Below are 22,299 nucleotides of genomic sequence, written 5' to 3' on the forward strand. Positions count from 1 at the left end.
AATTCGCGGGGCAACGCTGGAAAAGAACCCTGCGACTCCTTATTGAGCGATTTAGGCTCCTGACAGCTGGTCTCTTTGGCCTCCTTGTCATTCAACTTTCCCTCGTCCTCGGAGTCAGACGACTCCGAGGCTAGAGCCCCGTCCTCCTCCTTAGCATCCTTGTTCCCCTTGACAGACACCTCTCGGGAGCTCCCTGACTGGGCCTGCTCAGATACCCTGCGTACTTTTGTAAGCTCTTGAGAGCTTTCTCCACAACCACCCTCGCTCTTAGTGTTGCTACCTAACATGTTTCCCATCTTTTAATATGTTACTCACCGCGTGAGGCCCAAGGAATCCGCCACTTACGCGTGAGCCTGAGGGGAGTCTAAAAGCCCTGTAGGTGCGCGCCACCCAGAGCCCAGGCTTATCCCCAACTCACCTGTCTCGCAGCTCTGTACTGGAGCGTTGTCCGCTGTCACGTCTCGGGGGTGATCAGTCCCCATGCGGGCCTCCAAATGTCGATGTCGCTCCTGGCCGGCAGGAAGGACACACGACAAAGTCTGGCAGTGGACAACCTTTTCTTTTATTTTCCTTCTCCGTACAGCCTGCCCTGGGATCGCTCCCAGCCGAAGCCTCCTTTGGTCCGCTCCCCGCGGCTCCTTCTGGGCTTCTACTTCCGGGCTTCTTCTTCCCCCCCAGGGGTGGCACCGGTATATATACGGGTACAGTGTCCAATCATGTTAAAGTAAGCAAGGCAAGCTGATTGGCTAACATCATCAGTTGCCAGGCAGACTATATTGTTGAGCGGGTTGTTTACGCGGTAAGCAGGAAACTAACATATTCGATGGGAGGGGCAATCTACCTCAGGCTTCACTCTTTACTACAGGCCTCACGTCCGCCAAGTGAGGCGACCGGGCTCGGGGCTGCGGCTCCCAACACAGCCCTTTTAGAACCACTTGTAGTAAGGGTGCTGTGTGTGGGCTTTTCTTAAATATTTATTTTTTCAACACGCTTTCAACCTGTCAACAAAAACAAATGACAAAAAAGGGCAGTGTTTGAAGACTGTTGATCTTTTCTGAGGATAATCTATATTACACTGACTTTATATTAATTATTATAAACCTGTGTTTGTATTGCAGATGTGTTAATATTTGAGGTTTTTCTGTAATCAGCTGGTGGGAAATCACGGCTCTGTTGTCCTGCCTTGCCACAGGACAGGTCAAGATTACCCTCTCTTCTCTATAGTGGGTCTCAGTTTCTTGTCTGCCTAGGCGTGCTCCCAGCCTGCCTGTGGGTTTCCTTTCTGTGACGGGATTAGCGTAGACATTCTTGCAAAGTGATCACTTTCAATAAATCGGGAAGTTGCTGCTCCAAGCAGGTGCCTCCTGTCTGTTTCAGCCCACACTCTCCCCTGGCCTCAGCCTTGACTAGAGGTGGCCAGAGGGTGGTCCCCACCTGTGACTTACTGCTGGCCTTTCATCAGTCCAGCCCAACACAGGGATCAAATCCCATTCCTTCCCCTAAGAGGCAGACTCGGCTTCTGGAAAAACCCCAAATGTTTAATTCTCACCTGGTAGGGCCCAGACGTGAGACACCTGAGCTTCAAGAACGTGGTAAAACATCAGCCCCAGGGCCTGAAGCCATCACAAATGTGCGGGTGGGAGAGTTCCCTTCCTGACACCCCTCAAAGTGCATCTCAGACTGGCCCCACTGACATCCTTGACAGAGCTGTGGGGTAGCAGGGAGGAAGGGCAGTGCCCCTGGGGCCAAGAGGGCAGCAGTATGGTTTATCTTTAGTGCAAAAAGCTGGTTTCTTCAGAGGCACTTTGAGTGGCTGGACCCCGCCCACAGCTCTGGAAGTCCAGGATCAACAACTACCCAGTCCCTCCCAAAGGAGAAAGCAGACGCGACAGCCTAAACAGGCCTGGACCTGGGGCACTCCCAGGGTTGCCCAGCCTTGGGCTGTGCAGCAACACCAGTGGGTGGGGCTCAGTCAAGGAACCGCTGGCAGGCTTTCTTCCAGCGGCAGGCTGTGCACCACAGGTCCCGGTGGTCCATGCCATACACCTTCCGGCACTTCTTGGCATCACCACGGGGCTTCCTGAGGGAACACACAAGGGTCACAGTGTTGTCGGCAGGACCTCCCCACTGGTACATGCCTACCCGGGCCCTCCACCTAAACACACCTTAGGTTGGCACCAAGCTTAGAGGGCAAGGCTGGTGTACAGGCTCGGACTTCAGTGGCCCGAAGCTCCAGGTGGATGGGTGCCACCAAGTCCTGAGGGGAATTGTAGCCTGGACCTTGCTCATCTCCACAGCGCCCTGAGACCTGCTCCCAGCCACCACCTGTGGCCTCACCCACCTGGTGGGCATGGTCACTGTGGCACACCTGTTGGGGAGCTACAGAGTTGAGCATGGGGGGCGGGGCCAGGGCCAAGGCCAGGGGCTGCAGCAGACTGGGTAGAGCTGGGGGCTTGAGCAGCTCTGGCAGCTCCAGATGGGGGAAGGCCGGTGGCACTGTGGCTGTGGGGGTCATGGGAGTCAGACTGGACAGCCCATTGGTTAGTGCGTCCACACCGACGTCCAGCTCTGTGTAGTAGAAGTCCTCTTCACCGTCGCTCTGCTCTGGCTCCGCCTGTCTGCTGCTAGGGACACAGTGAGTGGAGATGAAGCACTAGCTTGGCCTGGCCCCTCCCACCCGCCTCACCCCAGCGCACCCCAGCGCACCCCAGGTGCACCAGGCGGATGTGTCTCTGCATCCCAGAAGCCGTGCTCAGCACCTTTCCACAGTTCTTCCACAGGCACTGGAACATGACCTGGACCGAGCTCTGGGGTAACAGGAGCCTGGGGTCAGCTACAGTGCGTGGCTCCACCCCACCCTTGGGGGCTCCCCCCAAGCTCACCTTCCTCTTCCTCAGGGTAGGCTCCCCAAACAGAAAGTGGGCTGTCTCGGGGGGCAGTGGAGGCGATGGGGTGGATGGAGAGGACTGGTCACTGGCCAGGTCCCAGCCCCAGTCGCCACTGTTACTGCTGCTGCTGTAACTGCCTGGTGGCCGTGCTAGACCTTCCTTCCACACGTCTGGGCTGGGCTCTGAAGGAACATGCCACCCTCAGGACCTCAGGTGGACTCTGCCTGCCTGCCTGCCTGTCATGCCTAACTCTGGGAGCCTGGTGGGCAGAAATCCTTGTGCTGAGGAGGGTCCCACTAAGGAGGAACTGGCTGTGGGGTGTTGGAAAGAAGGCAGCCAACACAAGAAGGGGAGGGAGGTGTTGGCATGGCCAGGAAGAAGTGGCTGGAAACTGCACCCTTTGATATGGAGGTGGACAGCTCAAGAAGGCCTGGGGCTCTGCAGTGAGAGACCCTAAGTGGCTGGACACCCACTCAACAAAGAGGTCTCAAGAGCTGTGTTTGGAAGGTGGCACAGCAGCTTTGAGGCTCAACTTGCCTGGCAGAGCTGCTGGGTGGCTGCAGGGCTCTGGGGGACAGCAATCCTGGGCCCTGCCCCTACTTTTGAGTCTCACCTGGGCTGAAGGCTGTAGCTGGGGCCTCCAGACAGAGGGGGCTGGTGGACAGGCTTGTTAGGGCTGCCGCAGCCATGACCTCGTCCAACCGTGCTTTTCCTGGGGGGGCTCTGGAGGAGATGGGCGCAGGGTGGGTGGGGCCCAGCAAGTGCTCTAGGCCCCTCCCTTGGCCCAGCGTACTTGTGCAGGCCTGGGCACCAGGCAAGCAGCAAGCTGCCTCACTCTTGGCTGGGCAGGAGGCTTGGCTCCACCCCCAGCTCGGGTTACAAAGCCGAAAATCGCCAGGAACAGGGCACAGTCTGCCCGAGATCTGAGTTTTCTATAGCTTAGGCTTTGTCCACCGTGGCTCCTTCAGACCCTGGTGCTGGGCAGAGGTCTGAGGCCTCATGGGTGGGACCCAGGCGAGCCCTCCCGTCACACTGTTGTGCAACAGCAACTGGGGGCCTAAGGCCAGGCCTAAGAGGGCGGGAGCGAAGAGCAGTCAGCAGCAGCCAGAGAAGAGCCGGCTCCAAGCACAGGCGGGTCCTCAGGCTTCAGTGGGCCAGGACCGAGCCCGCTCCTGCTGTGCAGCCAGCCAGACGTCTGGCACGGCACCACAGGGGTGGGAAAGTGGCAGCAGGAGCCCCAGGGGTTCATGCAGTCAGTCACAGGCAGACTGTGAAGTCTTTTCTGCGAAGAAACTGACAGCCATCGGTTCCACTTCTCTTCTGCCTCTGAACACACTAATGGTTTCTGCTCAACTCCATTAGAACTGGAGCAACCTCCTCGTTCTGGACCCTAACCTGACATCGGAAGGACGGAAAGCAGAAATCTACGCCCCACTCGCGCTTCGAGCACACACCCACACATGTGCTCACACACCCCTCCAGCCCGGGGCACCCGCAGCCTGGCTCACCTCTGCGCTGGTACGGGGATTTGCGCCGAAGGCGTCCGCCGCCCCGCCACGGCCCCCGCCCAAGTCCCTGGAGTCCCTGGGTTCGCGGCCTGCGGCTCCTGCGGCAGCGGAAACTCCAAGCCCGCAACACCGCTGCCCACGGGCGGGCCCTGCCGACGCGGGAGACTCGGTGGAGACGGAGGCCCGGGGCCCAGCTCCCGCCCTAGTTCTGCCCGAGCCCGCCCCTTCCCGCGGTGGCTCCGGTGGACGCGAGGCCCCGCCCCCAGCCCCGCCCCCGGCCCGGCGGCGGGAAGCGTCCTCCGGTCCCCCGGCCCTGCTAGGCCAGAGCCACAGACAGGCACCGGTCGACGAGGCCGCCCCCCACTGCCACGCTCTCAGGGCCCAAAGTTTTCGCAGCCCCGACGCCATCTTGCTGCGAAAGAAACTTTGTCGGCGGCCCGCCCACCGGTACCTGCGGCGGCGCGGGGACTGGCGCGCGCACGGCGCGCTGGCACAGGCCTTCCGCGTTCGGCCACCGCGCCTCGGCCCTCATCGCACGCGGGTTTGTAGCGGCCATAGCCACAGGGTCCCGGCCGGCGGCGTGGGGCGGGGGGCGCTCGCGGGCCCGACCCGGCCCCGGGGGGCGTTCGGACTCCATGGCCGCCCAGCCGCCTGGCCGCCCAGGTTGCAGCGGCGAGGGCGTACTCCTAGGTCGTGGCCCCGGGCCGGGCCGGGCCGGGCTGGGCCGCCGACCCCCGCCCTAGATCCCTCGGCCGCCCGCGCCGCGCCGCCCGCCAGCCACGCCTCCTGCCCCGGCCCGCCCGGCAAGCGCGCCCATTGGCGGGCGCGTGGCATCAACACTCGGAGGGGCCTCGCAGCGCTCTTTTGGCCCGCGCCCCGGCCCCGCCCCGCCCCACCCGCCAGTCCGGGTCCGCGCTCCAGCGCGGGCCAGCGAAGGGCCGGGCCGCTCACAGGGCTTTGGCCAGCGCCGCGCGCCAGCACACTCCGCCGCCAGGCACGGCCGGCTTCCCCACTGCCGTGCTCTAGGAGCTGCCAGAGCCAGGAAGCGGCTGAGGCTGCTTGGCGTGCCTCCTGGGCGCAGGTTATTCTTTAACGCACGACTGCCCACTTCCTTCCACTTATGTAACCTCGGGGCCGGTAGCAGAGCCGTCCTGTGGGGTTCAGGGTCCAAGTCCCGGCCCAGACAATCCACCTGCCAGCTGCTGCACCGCCCCAGGACCCCCAGACCCCCAGACGTAGAAACCACACCACAAAGGGCTGGTCTCTCCTTCCCACCACGGTCTTCAGAGATGAACAGCCAGGGGTAATTAGGGCTTGAGCTCACCCTCCAGAGGCCAGAAGGGGATAGCTCTAATCATCTAGAAGATCCCTACTCGACCAGTTTTCAAGATAGGCTTTGAGGTATGTATGTCCGTTATCTGGTGACTGGGATTTATTAGGACACAGGTTTAGGGGAAGAAAGGGCACTCGCAGTGGCAGTGGCTGAGCCTGGGGCTGGGGGCTCAGGTTGGAGGAAGGAATCCAGGTACTAAGGACAAGACAGGTCTTCAAACCTTCTTTAGGGGACTTGGTGCTCTATGTCTGTCCAGTTATGCTAATAGGCAGAATGGGGGGCTATGGACCTTCAGAGGTACACACATCCCGGATGCTCTCATACACATTTTCCAGGGGGTTGCTGTCCATGACCAGGCCCCTAAGAGGAAGAGGCTCATAGGCCAAGTCATTTTCCAGGTCCAGAATTGCTCCTGTACCCTTGTGGTCCTGGTGGTCTGTGGTGGGTCCCAAGTGCTTGATTTTAGGCTTGCAGACCCTGGAGTACAGGATATCCACCTGGAGAGTGGGAGCAGACCCAGGGTGGGGTCCTCACCATCTGCTTTGCCAAGGGCCTGCCCAGCCCATCATGCCCGACTCTGGCCCACCTTACCTGAGCATCTGGCATCATCTTAGCCTTCCTCTGCTGCAGTTCTTGGGGGCCTAGATCTGTCCCTTTGAACTTCTGGATGGAAGCATACTCAGCCAATACAGGTCTGGCCCAAGGCCCTGGCCTGTGACGGCTGGTGGTCAGCCGTGTCCCTACCACAGGACTAGCAGCCAGGCTAGCTCTGGAGATGGCAGGCAGCCCCACATTGGAATAGGTGGCCTTAGGACCAATGGACAGTGTGAGGGCAGTAGCACAAAGGGCCCCAGGCAGCTGCTGAGGTGGGAAAGCAGAGGGGGCTGCCTGTGGCCTAGGGCTGTTTCTGGAAACTTCTAGCCAGTGTGGGTGTAGAAGATCCATGCTGGCAGGCCTTGGGGCTATGGGTAAAGTCAGACCAGAGGTCACTGGGGGTGGACAGCAGGTGTGGCCCCAAGCTACAACCAACCCCTCCCCATATGTCCTGGCAGTCACCTCACCTTTGCTGCCATGGGTACCACAGTGCAGCTCATGTAGCCCAGGGTCGGACTTGCTGAGGGAGCAGAGGTGGGTCTGCCTCAGGGGTGACTGGGAGCAAGGAAGGCTGGTCGGTCCCTTGTTGGTCCCACCCTAGCCCCTGGGACAAGCAGGCACTCACCACTTCTGCCAGCATCAAAGTGTTCTGTAGTTTTGCCTGGTGGCTCTGCACCTGCTTCCTGGGGGCAAGAGGACCATCAGGCCAGGGGGCAGAAGTAGAGGTAAGGGCAGCCAGCTGGCCCAAGCCCAGTGTGGACGTGCATGTGGAGGCACAATTCCAACACGGACCTGCCTCCAGTAACTTCTGGCTTGGCCACAGAGGGTGAGGGCTCAGAAGAAATGCAGGCAACGTGGACATACCTGTGGCAGGCTGTGCACAATGCCCACAGCCAAAGGAGAAGGGAGAAACACCCTAGGACCCAGAGGGCTGGCAGGGATACAGACACTGATGGCCCCATCCTGTGAAGCAGGCCTCTAGGGGCAGAAGAGAGGGGCATGAAGGGGTGGTTGAGAGATCAGGCAGCACCCCCCAACCCGTGGGCGGCTCCCCATGGCTGTGACTCAGCACACCGGAAACCCCAGGCCTTGCAGGCCTGCCCTTGCAGAGGGTGCTACCTTGCTGAGTGCCTAAAGCTCTGCATACCCCTGAACAGGGAGTCAAAAGCTGTGGAGATGGAGAAGTATGGCCTGGACAGCTGTGACCTCACCAAAGTTTTGGTCACTGCACTCTAAACCAAGGTCTGGGGAAGTCCCTGAAGTCACACCCCTGGGGCTGTGATCCACAACCCACAGACCTCATTTATGGCCCTCTACTAAGGTGCAGCCCCCTTGTCTACAGTGATGCCCATCAGCCACTCACTACACAGCCCAGCCTCTGAGCAGCTAGAGTGGAGGGATCAGCAGGCAGGACACTGAGTGGCCCCATCCACTATTTCCTGCCTCCACAAAAGGCCTATACTCTTCCGAGGATCAGGCTTGGCGGAATTGAGGGTTGGGGGCGTGCCTAAACTTTGCAGGAGTTAGAAAGGCGGGGAGTCTGGAGGTCAGGGTGAGTCCATCTAGACTAGAAGAGTAGGGTTTTTTTTTTTTTATGGAAGTGGGGGAAGACAACTAACCTGGACACAGCCAGGTCCCAAGAGTGCCAAGGGGCTTGGGAACCTGCCCCTGCTGGAGGATGGAGCGAGAACTTACCAAGGTCACAGCACAGCTCCTCCTTGGCCCTGTCTGGGGCAGCCAGGAAGGTCTTTGTGGGTCCTCAGTGAGCTCCTCACCTCACTTCCTGCCCATCTCAGTACCTTCTACCAGCCACTCAACCCTCAGCTGCAGCTGCTCCTGCTGTAGCCACACTCAGCCTCATCCACTTGCTATAGCCCCACCCAAGGTGTAGTTGTGACTCACTGGGTGCCACAAGCCACTGTTCTGAGAACCTAACTCATGTCCTCTCATACTGGATGGGAAGACAGGGCCAAGGCAAACAGTAGGTCAACTGGATGATCAGCAGCCACCAAGCACTGGCACTGGACCCCCAACCCCTCAAGCCTGCCTTGCCAACTCTGTTGTCCAAGGGCCTATCACAACTCCTCCAGCTCCACCTGAGTGAGAACTGGGCGCTAAGGCGGTACTCTGGGCTCTTCCCTGCCTGGGTCAGAGAAGGGAAACAAGAAACAACACTACTTTCCTTGACCTTCTGACCCTAGGTAGCAGCAGGGGCCTCCTTGGGCCCCTCTGGCCCAGCTTGCCTGGGGCCACAACCCTATATAGACTCCTCTCTCCCCAGAGACCCTGTAGCCAGCTGAGTCTCCACTGAGTGACACAGTATTAAAATCACTTTAATGTCCTTGGAAGGAAGATGCCCCAAGACACTGGCAGGTGGGCGTGGTGGGCAATGAAGTATCTAGAAGTAATCCTGTAGCTTATCTCCATACAACAGTGTCCACATGCTCCAGGTCAGCAAGGCTGAACTGGGGGCAATCTGAGAATGGGCTGGTCTTTCTTCAAGATGTCAGGGTGATGGTTGGTCTTCCTGCAAAGGCAGCCAGGACTTTATCCACAGGTTCTGTAAGGCTTCTAGAATTCTGTCATCTTCCTGTGGGTGTCTGCTTTCCGCTGCTCACGCTGTAAACCTGCCTCTTGAGCCCGGAGCTGCCCCAGCTGCCGCTGGGCCCCCGCCAGCTTCTCCTCCAGTTGGGCTGCTGCCACACTGTGCCTAGGGAGGGCCTGCCAGTCAGCATGGCCACCAGGACCCCCAGCTGCTACAGCCACTACCCGTCCTCCAGATCCAGACCTCCTCAGACTTAGCTGCCACTCCATGGTCAGGTGACCTCCCACATGTGTCCTGTGGGCATGGCTACCCCAGGACTTGGGCCCCACACATACCGGCCAGCATTCCGAATGAGGGCCTCCTGGATGCCCCGGATGTCCCGCTGGATCCGCTCAATCTTCTCCTCTGTCTGGAAGAGCCGTAAGCTCAGGGCCTGCTTGGCGCTCTTGCTGGCATGGTACATGTCCTTGCTTTTCTTCCCTCCAGGGGAATCCACCCCAGCCTCCAGAGCTCCAGGAGCCTGGCTCTGCAGCTTTTCATTTAAGAAGTCAAATACATTCCGAGGGGGCAGGTGGCTCCCAGGCCTAGCCTTCCTCCTCCGACACCTTGGGGGCCTGTTGGCACCAGCCTGCCCCTCCTTGATCCTTTTCTGCAGGATCTCTGCACACTGATCTAGTGACTTTCCTCGAGGTAACACCACGGCATTGATGGGCTCCACCCGGCCTTCTGCATGTCGGCCTAGACCTGGGGAAGATGCAGGGCAGATGCTGTTGTTGCAGGACCCTGGACTGCCCTGTAGCCCTCTGCCCCCCAGGCAGCACATACACACCTTTGCCAAACTCATAGCCCATCCTGGCGAGGAGTCTAGAGCCAATGCCACGTGTGTGCACCTCCCAGCCAGCGAAGGCAGAACTGCAGGTCCCGGTATCCGCAGTGACTGATTCCACTACTGCATGAGACAAAGAGCAGTGCTCCACCAAGCCAGAGGACTTTGAATGGCACCCTGGGGTCTGGCCAGTGTTGTCCAAGAGTTCAGCTCTAGAGCAGGGCCCTGATCCTCGACACCTTTGTTACCCTGCCAAATCTCCCAGGCCAGCTGTGGGTACTCTTAGCAGTGCCAGGTGACAAGTTAGCTGCACTGTGGCTTAGCAACCTTCACCAAGGGCACAAAGTTCAAAAACCACAAATTTATACCCAGAGCTAGGGACACCTCCCTGTCTTTATCCTAACCAACCCCTTAGAAGGCTGGATACTGCCTGTAGTTCCCCTCCTGACATCTCGAGCCCAGTTGTCTGGATGTCCAGTTGCCAGGATCCTTCTGCACCAATTTGCCTGATTTGCAGGCTCTAAAGTCTGGGAATCCATTCAAGAGAGCCACTCTTTCCTGCACACCACAAACACCCAATTGTCTGGTCTCCTCCTATGAGCCCTGAGCAGCTCTGTCACTAGTAGTCCTCCCCCACAGTGTGGCAGGGGAATCCACCCCAGCCTCCAGCTCCCATTATCAGGGAGCTTGTGATTGCTGCAGTATTCTGATGGCAAGGCCTGGGTCTCTTGCCTTGCTCTGTCATGCACTCCCTGGTCCTCCCCACTGACCTTTCTGGTTTCTGGGCACTGAGCTGCTGTCATACCTCTGGCATAGCTGGAGCCACCCAGATCACTACTATCTGAGTCAGAAGACTCTTCAGCTTCTCTCCGAAGTGGGGGTAGGATGCTGTCTCCTTCTACCACAGCTTCTTTCAGCAGCAGTGAGTCAAACTTGACCGTGTAGTAGCCATTGTCCACATCTGCAGAGGACAGAGAAAGACTGTAGTCAATAGCCTCGACAGGAGGAGTAACTGGTTAGCAGCCCTATGGAAAGAGACAAGTGAGGCTAGATTCACTCCTCTTGGGTCCAGACAGGGTCCCAATGCCCAACCCAGAGGTGGCAGGGGTGGTCATGAAAAGCAGAGAGGCTTTCCAGGAAGGGCCAGCTTTAGTAGAGCCCCCTTAGGGAAGTCCTTACGGCCATCCTCACCAGTGATTCGTGCCGGGTGCCAGAGGCCATCTTGGTGCTTGGCCAGACATGCAGAGCCAACCTGCAGCAAGCTCAAGTCTGGGTCCTGGAAGGGGCGCAGCTCATCGACAGAGACCACTTGCCCATGGGAGAACATGCAAAGGAGCCGAAGAAGACAGTGCTCAGATGCGGCCACAGCGGTACACAAAGCCAGGAGCTCAGGCCTTTGCAGGCTGCTTCCCAGAGTGACAAAGAGGAAGACATATATGCAAATACACATCCACTTTGTCCCTCACACTCATATACAACACACGCATATGTATTCTCACACACATACATACATATATATATGTGCTTTCAAAGACACATATCCACTTTCAATACCTATATATGTGTATATCTATACATATGCATTTCCCTCACATATACATGCATTTATATACTTTCACAGGCAAATACACACATTACATATAAAATCACATATATTTGCATATACATATATGCACATACATTTCCACATGCATATAGTTTCACTGATGCACTCACACATGTACACACGAATATATAAAATATTAACATATGAATACATACACCACACACATACACATATGTATACACACATGCATGTATTCTTACACTCAAATTCTCTCAGGAAATTCCTCATATTGCTACCTAGCTGGGGTGACAATCAGGCAGAGGGCCTTGTGATTATGTCTCCCTAATACCAGAAATTAAGCTTCAGACACAATAATTATTTAAGGCAGGTATATTAGGGGATGGGTATGTATGTATGTGTGCGCTGAATCTTCCCCAAATCAACAAGAACAGAAGTGGTACTGTCACTTTAGATATAAGTGCATCAGTAAAATTAAAACCAAAACTAAGAGAGAATGAAAAGGAAATGTGGGGCTAGACACTGGACTGCAACTGTGCACTCTGCCAAATAAAGACACGAGAAAACTAACCACAAACTACTATTACACGTCATCATTTCAGACAGGAAACTATTTAATCCCAGAACAGTCAGGACTGGCACTCACTATATGGCAGAGCCAGGCGTATCTTCTAGGCAGGAATCAGTGGGTGGAAAAGAAGGAGGAGGCAGAGAAGCAGTTTCAGTAGCCTCCCACTGGCCTCCCTGGCCAGAATTCTGAGCAGATCCTTCTGACCACTCAGCACCTTTAGGCCCACAGGACACACCAATAACCAGGCTGTACCAGGAGCTCTCAGACTGCTCCAGAAGAATTCATTTTAGACTGTGGTTGAAAAGTCCCACACAGCTGAGGACTCAAAGAATGCATTCAAGAAGGCAGCCTAAGACATGCATGGTGGCGCAAACCTGGAACCCCAGCACTCTGTAAGGCTGAGGCAGAAGACCTGCACGCATGAGCCCAGCCTGGGCAATTTAGTGACTCAGTGAGACCTTGTCTCAAATAAGACAGGCAGACAGACAGACAGACAGAGGCAGGCAGGTTAAATAAAAGGAGGCCTGATACAGAGGTATGATTAGACTCCCCCCACACACACGTCAATTAGTCAAACCTTCAGCAATATTAGAAACCTTAACATCTGACTTGGCTCAAATGTCTCTTGTGTTGAATGTCTCTTATCTGATCATACTGTGTGTGTGTGTGTGTGTGTGTGTGTGTGTGTGTGTGTGTGTTGTTGTTGTTGTTGTTGTTGTTGTGGATTACATTTAGGGAGCACTGAGGCTATAGACTAAGCCTTTTTTTTTTTTTTTTGGTACCGGGGACCAAACTCACGACCTCGAACTTGCCAATTGAGTGTCTATGCCGCTGAGCTAAATCCCTGGCCCTGACTAAGCCTTTTTTATTTATTTTGAGACGGCCCTGGATAGTGAGGGGTAATTCTATACAGTATCTTTTGTGGGGCCATGTTTTGACTGCACCCTGTCACACGGGTTTGTGTAGAGATTTTCACATATGGTGCCACGTCAACGCTTAAAATTTTTGGATTTTGGCCTTTTGTGTGTGTGTGTCTGTATTCTGTTTTGTTTTGAGGCAGGTTCTCACTATGTAGTACAGCGTAGCCTTGGACTTGCTTATGTAGTCCAGGCTGGTCTCAACCTCACAGCAATCTTCCTGTTTCAGCCTCCTCAGTACTGGGATTACAGGTGTGCACCACCACACTTGGTCAAACTTTTTGGATTCTGAAGCAGCAGAAAGTGGATATGGGATGGGGGACCAAATCTAGGGCCTGGCAGCTGAAAGCAGGAAACTTGGTAAAGACTTTTGGGGAAAACTGACAACTCTGATCACTGGGGCTATGATCCCAGTTGGGATAAGCACTGAGTCAGGTGTTTAACAAGGAGATTTCAAAATGCCAGAGGCATAGCACGACTCTGCTGTCAGCACCCTCGCTCTCTAGGGAATAACCATAGGGGTTGGGGTCAGTGCAACCCCACCAAGGGGAAAGTGAAGACAGCAGGAGGAAGGAGATGGCCAGGGTACTCTCTGATGCATGAGCCTAGCTGGTTACACACAGGAGCTTTTTTGGCTACAAGTATTTGAGAGTAACTTCTGCCTATATCAATGACCATTAAACTGCAAGACAGAAGCAACATTTAGAAAGACAGAATATAAAACAAAATTGAAAATATGAGCAGAGGCTACACACTATGAGGAAGGCAAACTTTATAGTTTAAGTCCAGTAAACTCCAAACAACTCAGAAAAACAATTCAGAATCCAGGTAAACAACATATCTGCCTTCTGTGCTACATTCTTTTGAGAAGTTACCTGGATGTTTAGCACAAAAATTCTGAGGCAGGGACACAGGAAGATGTGAGGTACATTTACAGAAGAAAACCAGCAGACAGATCTAAGGAGGCCAAGATGCTGAATTTACCAAAGACTTCAAAGAAGTTATTATAAGTGCATTCAAAGACTTAAATGAAAATATGATAATGGCTCAAGAAACAGGAGCTGTTAAAAAAAGAAATGAAAATTATATAAAAGGAATCAAATGGAACTTCTAGATTTGAACAGTACATCACTGAGAGGACAAGCTCACTAGATGCAGGGAGAGGGATGAATGAGTGAAAGGGCTCACAGGGTTTTCAGGACTGTGTGATACTATAATGGCAAATCTGTCTGTCCAAACTCACGGAACACCAGAAGGGAACCTTAATCCTTCAAATATTTAGAAAAGAAGAACTTCAGAAATGGTAAAAATATGGGTGATACAAAAGCATAAATCATAAACCATAAGCTACATAAGCATAAACCAGTTACGGTGGGCACTCTGCTAATCCCAGCGCACAGGAGACTGTGGCAGGACACTGCAAATTCAAGGCTCCCTTGGGCCACACAGGCCAGTGTACAAGGCCAGCCTCAACTGCAAAATCAGACCCTGCCTCAGACACCGAACCAGATTGAACTGAACTGAACCAAACCATAAAAACAATCTGCAATCTGCTTTTTCTCTTTTCTTCAGATGGTACTAGGGATAAACCCAGGGCTTTCATGCTGAGTACATAACCGGTTTTTTAAAAAACTTTTTATTTTAACACAGGGTCTTACTAAGTCACTCAGTTGCCCAGGCTAGCCTCGAACTTGCAATCCTCTTGCTTCAGCCTGCCAGACTTCTGAGATTATGGTCATGCACTACTATACCTGGCTTCTTTTGATTTCTTAAAAAGTGTCAAGTAGAAAAAGCTGGGTCATGCCTGTAGTTCTAGTTATTAGAGAAGCTGAGGCAGGAGCATCATTTGAGCCCAGGATTTTGGGCCAACCTGGGCAACATTGCATGTATATCTGTCCTTTTTTTTCTCTTTCTCTCTCTCTCTTTTTTTTTTCTGTGCTGGGATTAGACCCAGAGCCTTAAACATGCTAGATAAGTACTCCACTGCTGAGTTAGATCTTTGGCTCTTCTTTTTTATTTTGTGAGAAAGGGTCTTGCTAAATTGGCCTCTAATGTTCAATGTTTCTTCCTCAGCCGCCCAACTAGCTGGGATTACAGACAGGTACCACCACACTTGGTGAGATCTTGGTCTCTAAACAAAACAAAAGAAGATTACTCAATAGTGTATAACATATAATCTTGAAAGGTTCTTGCCCTAGTATGAATTACTGTACAGTTATGGCGGTGGTCTAACATGGTGGAAGGCCACAGCGGGAATGCTTTACCACTTCCTGCTTCTTCTTCAGCTCTAATTGCAACTCCCCTTCCTGTTTACATGCACAGAGAATTCCAATCAGTTCCTCACACATCATCAGTATCCGTCCTATGTACCACTTCCTGATCAGAGGTCATATAACCCTCTGTCTTTCTGTATCCGGTTGAAGGAGACAGCCCAACTGCCATGGGTTGTGTACTCCTTTCCACGTCCTCAACTCAATAAACCTGTTCATTTTATACTTTTTGCTTCTCTGGTGCATCAGAATACTATAACAGATCTAATATGCATGACAAAAGCAGATGAAGATGGGAAATAAAAGATTTTCTATGCTTCCTATGATTAAGCAGTACTAACTTGAAGTAGTGTGTTCCGTTAAAGATGCGTATTGCAATCCCTAGAGTACTCACTAAAAACAAACATAAAAATGTGTACCTACAAGAAATCAACAGCAAGGGGCTGGGGATTTAGCTCAGCAGCATAAGCGCCTGCCTTGGAAGCAGGCAGTCCTGAGTTTGATCCCCGGTACTGATAAAAAGGAAAAAGACAAAAAAAAAAAGAAAAAAAAAAAAAAAAAAAAAGAGAGAGAGAGAGAGAGAGAGAGAGAAATCAACAGCAGAGATGGATGTCACTAGAATGGCAGGCAGCCGGGGATTTAAGTCAGTGGCCTAAGCGTCTGCCTGGCAAGCGCAAGGTTGCCAGTTTAATCCCCAGTATCCAAAAAAAAAAGTTAGAATGGCAGGCAGCTCCAGCATCTTTCTACTGTAACAGCAATTGAGCTATCAAGACCTATCAGAAGCTACCTTTTCAGAATGGCTGAGTTCACAAGCCTTTAGGGGTGCATCCACATACATGAGAATAAATAGTACTTGAAAAAAACTGCTGGGTGAGGCAGGAGGATTGCTGCAAGTTCCAGGCCAGCCTGAGCTACACAGAGTTCAAAGCCAGCCTTTACTGCATAGTGAGACCCTGTCTCAAATAAAAAACAAAACAAAACAATCACAGTATTCAAGAATGACAAACTGAGGAAAATCAGGACAATGTATACTATTAAAAATGTAACCAAACAGAGTATATCAATAGAGTTGTATACTACCACTCTCTGTGGTGTCAGGAATCTGTAACCCTAGCTACTTGAGAGCCTGAGGCAAGTTCTGAGCCTCAGGAAAAGTCTAAATCTCAGCAAGACATGGTCTCAAAATAAATAAAGAGTTGAGATTGCAGATCAGTGGTAGAGTGCTTGCCTTAGCACATACAAAAGCCTACCCTTAATTCCCAGTACTATAACATAAATTTTTAATATCTAATTTCTCATGAGAAATTACTGAGACCATGATGCAGTGGAAACAGAGAAACAAATAAAACAAAACCATGCTAACCTTGGTTTTCTTCTATCCTTCTATAAAAGAAGCTGAGCAGGGTGTGCTGGTGCATGCCTGTAATCCCAGCACTGGGAAGGTTGAGGCTGGAAGATCCTTGGGCCACAAAATGAGCTCAAGGCCAGCCTGCACTGCATAGGGAGACTCTGTTTCAAAAAAACAAAACAAAAAAACAAAGAAAAAAAAAAAAAAAAAAGAAACTGATGTTATCGTCTAGTGAATTCTTACATTTCAAAAGGGGATGGTTTGTGGACTCACTGGGTCTGTTCATTCTGCACCAAGGACCTGGGACCTAGTTGTCTCTACAGGCCCAAGATGAGCCATGGGAAACAACATGAACCATGATGCCCTGCAGAGTTCACTGCCAATTTAAAAAAGGAATAGAATATCTACTATTGCAATATGGTTCAATATGAACTAGGAAGTGTCAAGAGCTGGGTACAGGATGGCATCTTGAATTATGAGAATATTTTTCAGTTATATTGTTTCTACTTAAAACATAGAAGGTTGAATGAAATCCCTTATGTTCAGGCTTTTGTGACTTTACCTCAGGAAAAGTTCAGAAACTGTGGTATTTAGAGTAGCCCCCAAGGAAGACAGAGATATCTTTGATGATCTTGTCCTCAGCTCCTCATTAACTCTCAAGAGGAACATGGGTCTCTCCCATGTATTTAATGAAGAAACTTCAGACAAGACCCCAGACACCCACAACCCAATTGCTGGACATGGCCTTTTCTGTGTTCAACGATCAGGATCTGGAGAAAGTTGAAAGAGAAAGCTAGAATTAACACCACTGCATTTGAGAATGTTTCAAAGTGATTCAAATTGTCTAAGGGAAAGTCCACGGATTAAGTGCAAGAAATCTGGACACTTGGTACCGGACTGTACCCAGGTGCTTGGGCTCTGCTCAAGTATGAGGCAGCACTGCAGTGTTGACTGTCCTTGTTCCCAAAAAGGGGCTAGGCTAGCTAAAAACCCCCATTTCCTGCTCTTAAGAGGCCCAAGGGCACCTATGATGTCTCATCATCATGGACATCACTATTCCCTATGAGGAACTCTGGGTAATGCTGGACATCATGGGTGAACCAATTCAATTATTTCATTGTCTTGACTTACTTCTCTGGAAAACTCTCCAGAGCTATACCTATAGTTGGAATCTAGGGAAACCCTGGTCATAGATCTTTACTTTGCTCTGATGTGTCACTTTGAAGGCCAAATGTTTAACTTGAGTTCCTAATTGTTCCATAGTGCCCTACTTCCTTGCTAGGAAGAGATTTACTAATAAAATTGGCAATTCTCAAATTCCAACAAAGGCCAAAACAGATTTTACCTGTTGGGACTATGTCAGCTCTTTTGACCTAATTAGCTAACAGGTGGATCCTGCTGCATGGTATAATAAAATACATGACTTTAAGAACACCCTTCTTGGGGCTGGGGATTTAGCTCAGCGGCATAAGTGCCTGCCTTGCAAGCAGGCAGTTGTGAGTTCGATCCCCAGTACCAATAAAAAGGAAAAAGACAAAAAACAAAAACAAAACACCCTTCTTTTATATATCAGAAGAAAGAGGAACTGTTTTGGGTGGCTTGACCCAAAGACTAGAGCAAACACTCTGTTCAGTGGCATACTTCTCAAAAAATTAGATGGCATGAGTGCCAGAAGGCCATCCTTTCTGAGGGCAACAGCAGTTACAGCTTGCTAACAGAAGAAGACTTTAGGACAGAAACTGTATGTTCTGATTCTATCAGGTCAGAGCAAGTCTTTGTTCTTGTTTAGGGACAGGGTCTCACTATGTATCCTGGGCTGGCCTCAAACTCGCGGAGATCCTTTGCCTCAGCCCCAGATTACTGGGATTACAGGCATGTGTACCATTCTTGGCAGGTCAGAACAATTCTTGAGACCAAAGATTACTTGGAATTAACACGGGAATGGCTTGCTAAATCTCAGGCCACGCTCTTAAGACACCCCTGAGGTTATAATAAAAACTTGTATTACTTTTAGTCCTGCCTCTCTGATGTCTACAGGCTGAGAAGTTAGCCACTCTTGGGGCCAAGGATTTTAGCTCAGCTGGCTCAAGCATTTGTCTGGTAAGTGTTAGATTGTGAGTTCAATCCCTGGCACCAAAAAAAAAAAAATAATAATAATAAGAAGAAGAAGGAGGAGAAGGAGAAGGAGGAGGAGGAGGACGAGGAGGAGGAGGAGAAGGAGGAGAAGGAGGAGAAGAGGAAGAAGGAGGAGAAGAGGAAGAGGAGGAGGAGGAAGGAGAGGAAGAGGAAGAGGAAGAGGAAGAGGAAGAGGAAGAAGAAGAAGAAGAAGAAGAAGAAGAAGAAGAAGAAGAAGAAGAAGAAGTAGTTAGCCACTCTTGTGACCTTCCAGACTTATGCAAGTAGGTAGGACATCAGCGACTTGTCCTTCCAAAATCCTGAAGAGGTATGGTTCACTGATGAAATGAGTTTTGTCCAAGAAGGACACTGCAAGGCAGATTAGACAGCTGTCACTTCACAACAGCTCATGAAGGCCAACTTCAAGGAAATCTGCTTGAAAAGCAGACTTCATAGCTTTTACTTAGGCATTGATATTAGAAAAAAGCAAGAAGCTATGTAACTATTCAGACTCTAAATGTGCCTCTGGTGCCACATGCCTGTGAAGCAATTTGGAAAAAAGGACCTTGCTAACTAATAAGCAATCATCTTTAAACAGAAGCAGGAAATCCTACAACTCTTAGAGGTAATTTATCTTCCCAAGCAGGTCACTCCTTCCTTGCATGGGATTCTAAAGAGACAGGTCTAAAGTCTTCTTGAGGGGCTGGAGATTTAGTGAAGTGGCGTAAGTGCCTGCCTGGCAAGCTCAAGGTTGAGAGTTCATCCCCAGCAATGTAACAAAACAAAACACAACAAACAAAATGATAAATTATAGCCGGGGGTTTAGCTTGGTGGCTTAAATGCCTGCCTCGGTAACTGTGAGATCATGTGCTTGATTCCTCATACCAAAAAAATAAAATATAAAAAAATTAAAAAATCTAATTTTCAACAAACAAACAAACAAAAAGGGATGGGGATTTGGCTTAGCAGTGTAAATGCCTGCCTGACAAACGCAAGGTCAAAGTCGTGAGTTTAATCCTGGTACTAATAAATAAATAAATAGACTTCCGGGAGAACATGGCGGACAGATAACAGCAGCTACAGAGGCTCTCTGAAAGACTCGGCTCAGAAGTCAGGAATGGTGTGGAGTAAGGAGACATAAGCCGGTGGAGATACGCTCTGCTGACCCAGGAACGAACTGGGCTGGGAGAAACCAACTTGGAATGCAGTCCTGGTGCTAGAACAGGAACAGAAAAGCCTCAGTGTGGAGACTGAAGCCCGCACCATTGGAAGCCGCGATTTGGGTTTCCTGCCGCGCAGCGGCTGCCTCTACATCGGCTCGGCAAGGAGAGAGACGCGCGGAAGCTCTGAGAACGGGAATCTGCGAACAGAGTCGAAAACAGGACGGGCAGGGAGGCGTGCACTGGCTTGTGGTGAGGTGAGTGAGAGAAACTGACACTCTACCACAGTTTGACTCCAGCGGAGGACATTCTGGGCCCGGGCAGTCCTGCGGGAGCAGGGTGCGGTGGCGACTTCAGCCACACATCCCCCTCTCAGGCAGGATTGATGCAAAGTGTCTAGCCTACGTGACACTGCTGGCGGCCCCAGTAGGCTAGCCCAACCCAGATCCCGGAGCCTGACGGTGGCCTGGAGGGGCAGGCCCCAAGTAGGCTGCCTGGTCTGGAACTTCCTGGTGTGCTGCAGTGGGCGGGAACACCTAACCGGTGCAATTCGATCAGGCTGTGGCTGATAGGGAGGGAAGCTGGGCCTTCTATATAAGCTTGCATATATAAGGAACAGAGAATATGGGAAGAGGCAGCAACAAGAAAGGCTCCTCGGCCCCCAATTCTGAGAAACAGGTAATAGCGGACACCGCACCAATAGACATAAAGCGCCATCTAGAGAGCCTCATAGATCAGTTCAGGAATGAAGTTATCAATGACCTGAAGCTAGAAATAAGCAGAATAGTTAGAGAAATGCTAAGCACCACCCAAGAAAAAACAGATGGTGGACAGAAAAAGAGGGGAGAATTGTTTAATGGAGAAAACAGAGAAAGCATAGAATACGTGAAGCAGGTTCAAAGGGACTACCAGGAAACTAAAAAGTCTATTGAAAACTGGCATAACAGCTTGAAAGAAACTAAGGACAGACTATCTGAACTGGAGGGCAGATTTGTAATATGGGAGAATGAAATGAAAAAACTTCTTAAAAATAACAAAGAAACAAACATCAATAATACAAAGACAAGAAGATGATAAGAGGATCCATAACTTAAGAATTAAGAACATAAAAGAAGAAGTAGGGACACAAACAAATGAACTACAAAAGCTACTCACAGAAATAATCCAGGAGAATTTTCCTAATTTAGCAAAAGGTAAAGATACTCAGATGTATGAGGCATACAGGACCCCAGCTACCTACAACCCAAACAGAGCAACACCCAGGCATATAATAATAAAAATTCCAGAAATTCAATACAAGAACAGAATATTAAAAGCTGTCAGAGACAAGAAACAGACCACTTACAAGGGAACACCCATCAGAATTACAGCAGATTTCTCTGCACAAACCATCAAATCACGAAGAGCGTGTGGGGAAATAATTCAAGCTTTGAAAGATAATAATCTCCAGCCAAGATTGAGATATCCTGCACAACTGTCCCTGGAAATTGATGGAAAAACAAGGTGCTTCCAGGATAAAGAGGAACTGGGGGAATTTGCAACCACCAATTCAACTGTACAGAGAGTATTGCAGGATATTCAAAAAAAAGAAAAATACAAAGAATCCAGAAATAATGGCAGGGAGGCCACAACGAATGGAGCAGAGAACAAAATGAAGAAGACAAACTGACAGCTACTGACAGAAAAAGAGCTCAACAGAAATAAGGCAGAGAAGATTGGATGATAGGAACAGCTATTTTGGAGAAAATGACATCTCAATAGGTAATACTGATTTAGTATCATCTTGTTTTGAAGTCTCATCAAGCTTTTGTTCTTCTGTCTCCATTGGTCTAAATAGGTTGTATCTTATTGGATTTTATTATGTACAATAGTATAAGCAAAAACCTTTTAAAGACAAGGAGATTATACAGAAACTATTGTTCATTTTCTGTTAGTTGATTCTAAATACTCTGTAATGCTGTCATTCTCTTAAATGGTTTTACATTGTTTTGATATATTTAATGCTACAGTATACGAAGTTGTACTCAAGGATTTCAAGGAAAGAGACAATATGGTAACTACTTTTATGTCAGGATTTTCTGGTGGTGAAACACTATTCTGCTTAAATGGTTATGTTTTGATCTGCGCTGTTTTGCTGTTATGCCCTCTTTTATCTCAATCTCCACTCCATTATTTACTTTTTTATTTTTATCCTTTTAATTAAGGGAAAAATAAATAAAAATAGCAGGATATATTATAGTAACCCACTTTGACTTTCCATTATCTCGATTTGAAGCCCTGTATTACTCTCACCATCTTGTTTTTGACTGATGTTCCCCTATTCCGTTTTGCTGGATAGTACCAGGTTCGAAAGTTTAGGCAACAGCTGTAAAGATAATGAGATTCATTATGACGCCCATTCTCGTTGACTTTTATCTACTTTTGAAGACCTACAATGTCTCCAATGTTTTGGTTTTGTCGGTTTTGTTCTTTACTGTTTTGTTCAATTTCATTATAACTAATGATATAGGCAATTCTATTAGAGATAGCAGGAGGCATTATGGTAACCATTGTTGATCACCTTGTATTATGTTTTTACATTATCTATTATGTCCACCCTTTTGATTTGACCGACTCTGTTCTGTTATGTCACATTTGGTTTTACTCTCTTCCAAAAAAGT

General features: G+C 50.4%; 3 protein-coding genes across 12 annotated transcripts in view; all 3 read right to left on the minus strand.

Annotated features, from left to right (window-relative positions):
- Positions 1 to 1,517: 1,517 nt before the first annotated feature.
- Positions 1,518 to 5,614, minus strand: Slc2a4rg (SLC2A4 regulator). 8 transcript variants are annotated; one of them, XM_013144592.3, is made up of 7 exons: positions 4,848 to 5,614; positions 4,397 to 4,545; positions 3,502 to 3,611; positions 2,883 to 3,070; positions 2,707 to 2,807; positions 2,166 to 2,618; positions 1,518 to 2,080 (listed from the first exon to the last, which is right to left on the minus strand). In XM_013144592.3, exons 1-7 carry the CDS (start codon positions 5,031 to 5,033, stop codon positions 1,969 to 1,971), a joined length of 1,299 nt encoding a protein of 432 aa, XP_013000046.2. In that variant the 5' UTR covers positions 5,034 to 5,614; the 3' UTR covers positions 1,518 to 1,968. The 8 variants fall into 8 exon arrangements, with proteins under 8 accessions (XP_013000046.2, XP_013000044.2, XP_013000045.2 ...); XM_013144590.3 differs by having other exon boundaries at positions 2,166 to 2,624; XM_013144591.3 differs by having other exon boundaries at positions 2,166 to 2,621; positions 4,848 to 5,195.
- Positions 5,615 to 5,806: 192 nt separating this feature from the next.
- Positions 5,807 to 8,442, minus strand: Lime1 (Lck interacting transmembrane adaptor 1). Of its 3 annotated transcripts, XM_063248005.1 has the most exons (6): positions 8,019 to 8,442; positions 7,188 to 7,301; positions 6,949 to 7,006; positions 6,791 to 6,878; positions 6,321 to 6,691; positions 5,807 to 6,226 (listed from the first exon to the last, which is right to left on the minus strand). In XM_063248005.1, exons 2-6 carry the CDS (start codon positions 7,283 to 7,285, stop codon positions 6,011 to 6,013), a joined length of 831 nt encoding a protein of 276 aa, XP_063104075.1. In that variant the 5' UTR covers positions 7,286 to 7,301; positions 8,019 to 8,442; the 3' UTR covers positions 5,807 to 6,010. The 3 variants fall into 3 exon arrangements, with proteins under 3 accessions (XP_063104075.1, XP_063104076.1, XP_063104074.1); XM_063248006.1 differs by having other exon boundaries at positions 6,949 to 7,002; positions 7,188 to 8,442; XM_063248004.1 differs by having other exon boundaries at positions 7,188 to 8,442.
- A 196-nt stretch (positions 8,443 to 8,638) lies between these two features.
- Zgpat (zinc finger CCCH-type and G-patch domain containing) overlaps positions 8,639 to 22,299 on the minus strand; it is a 53,454-nt gene continuing 39,793 nt past the window's right edge. The window contains exons 2-6 of the mRNA XM_063247998.1: positions 10,886 to 11,017; positions 10,500 to 10,655; positions 9,698 to 9,817; positions 9,204 to 9,612; positions 8,639 to 9,033 (exon numbers count right to left, since the gene is read on the minus strand). Of these exons, the coding sequence (XP_063104068.1) occupies positions 8,895 to 9,033; positions 9,204 to 9,612; positions 9,698 to 9,817; positions 10,500 to 10,655; positions 10,886 to 11,017 (956 nt within the window). The 3' untranslated portion in view covers positions 8,639 to 8,894. The remainder of the gene's footprint in view (positions 9,034 to 9,203; positions 9,613 to 9,697; positions 9,818 to 10,499; positions 10,656 to 10,885; positions 11,018 to 22,299) is intronic.

This window comes from Cavia porcellus, unplaced genomic scaffold, assembly GCF_034190915.1.
Source record: "Cavia porcellus strain 051 isolate PalLab524CR breed Dunkin Hartley unplaced genomic scaffold, mCavPor4.1 scaffold_5, whole genome shotgun sequence".
Classification (NCBI taxonomy): Eukaryota; Metazoa; Chordata; class Mammalia; order Rodentia; family Caviidae; genus Cavia; species Cavia porcellus.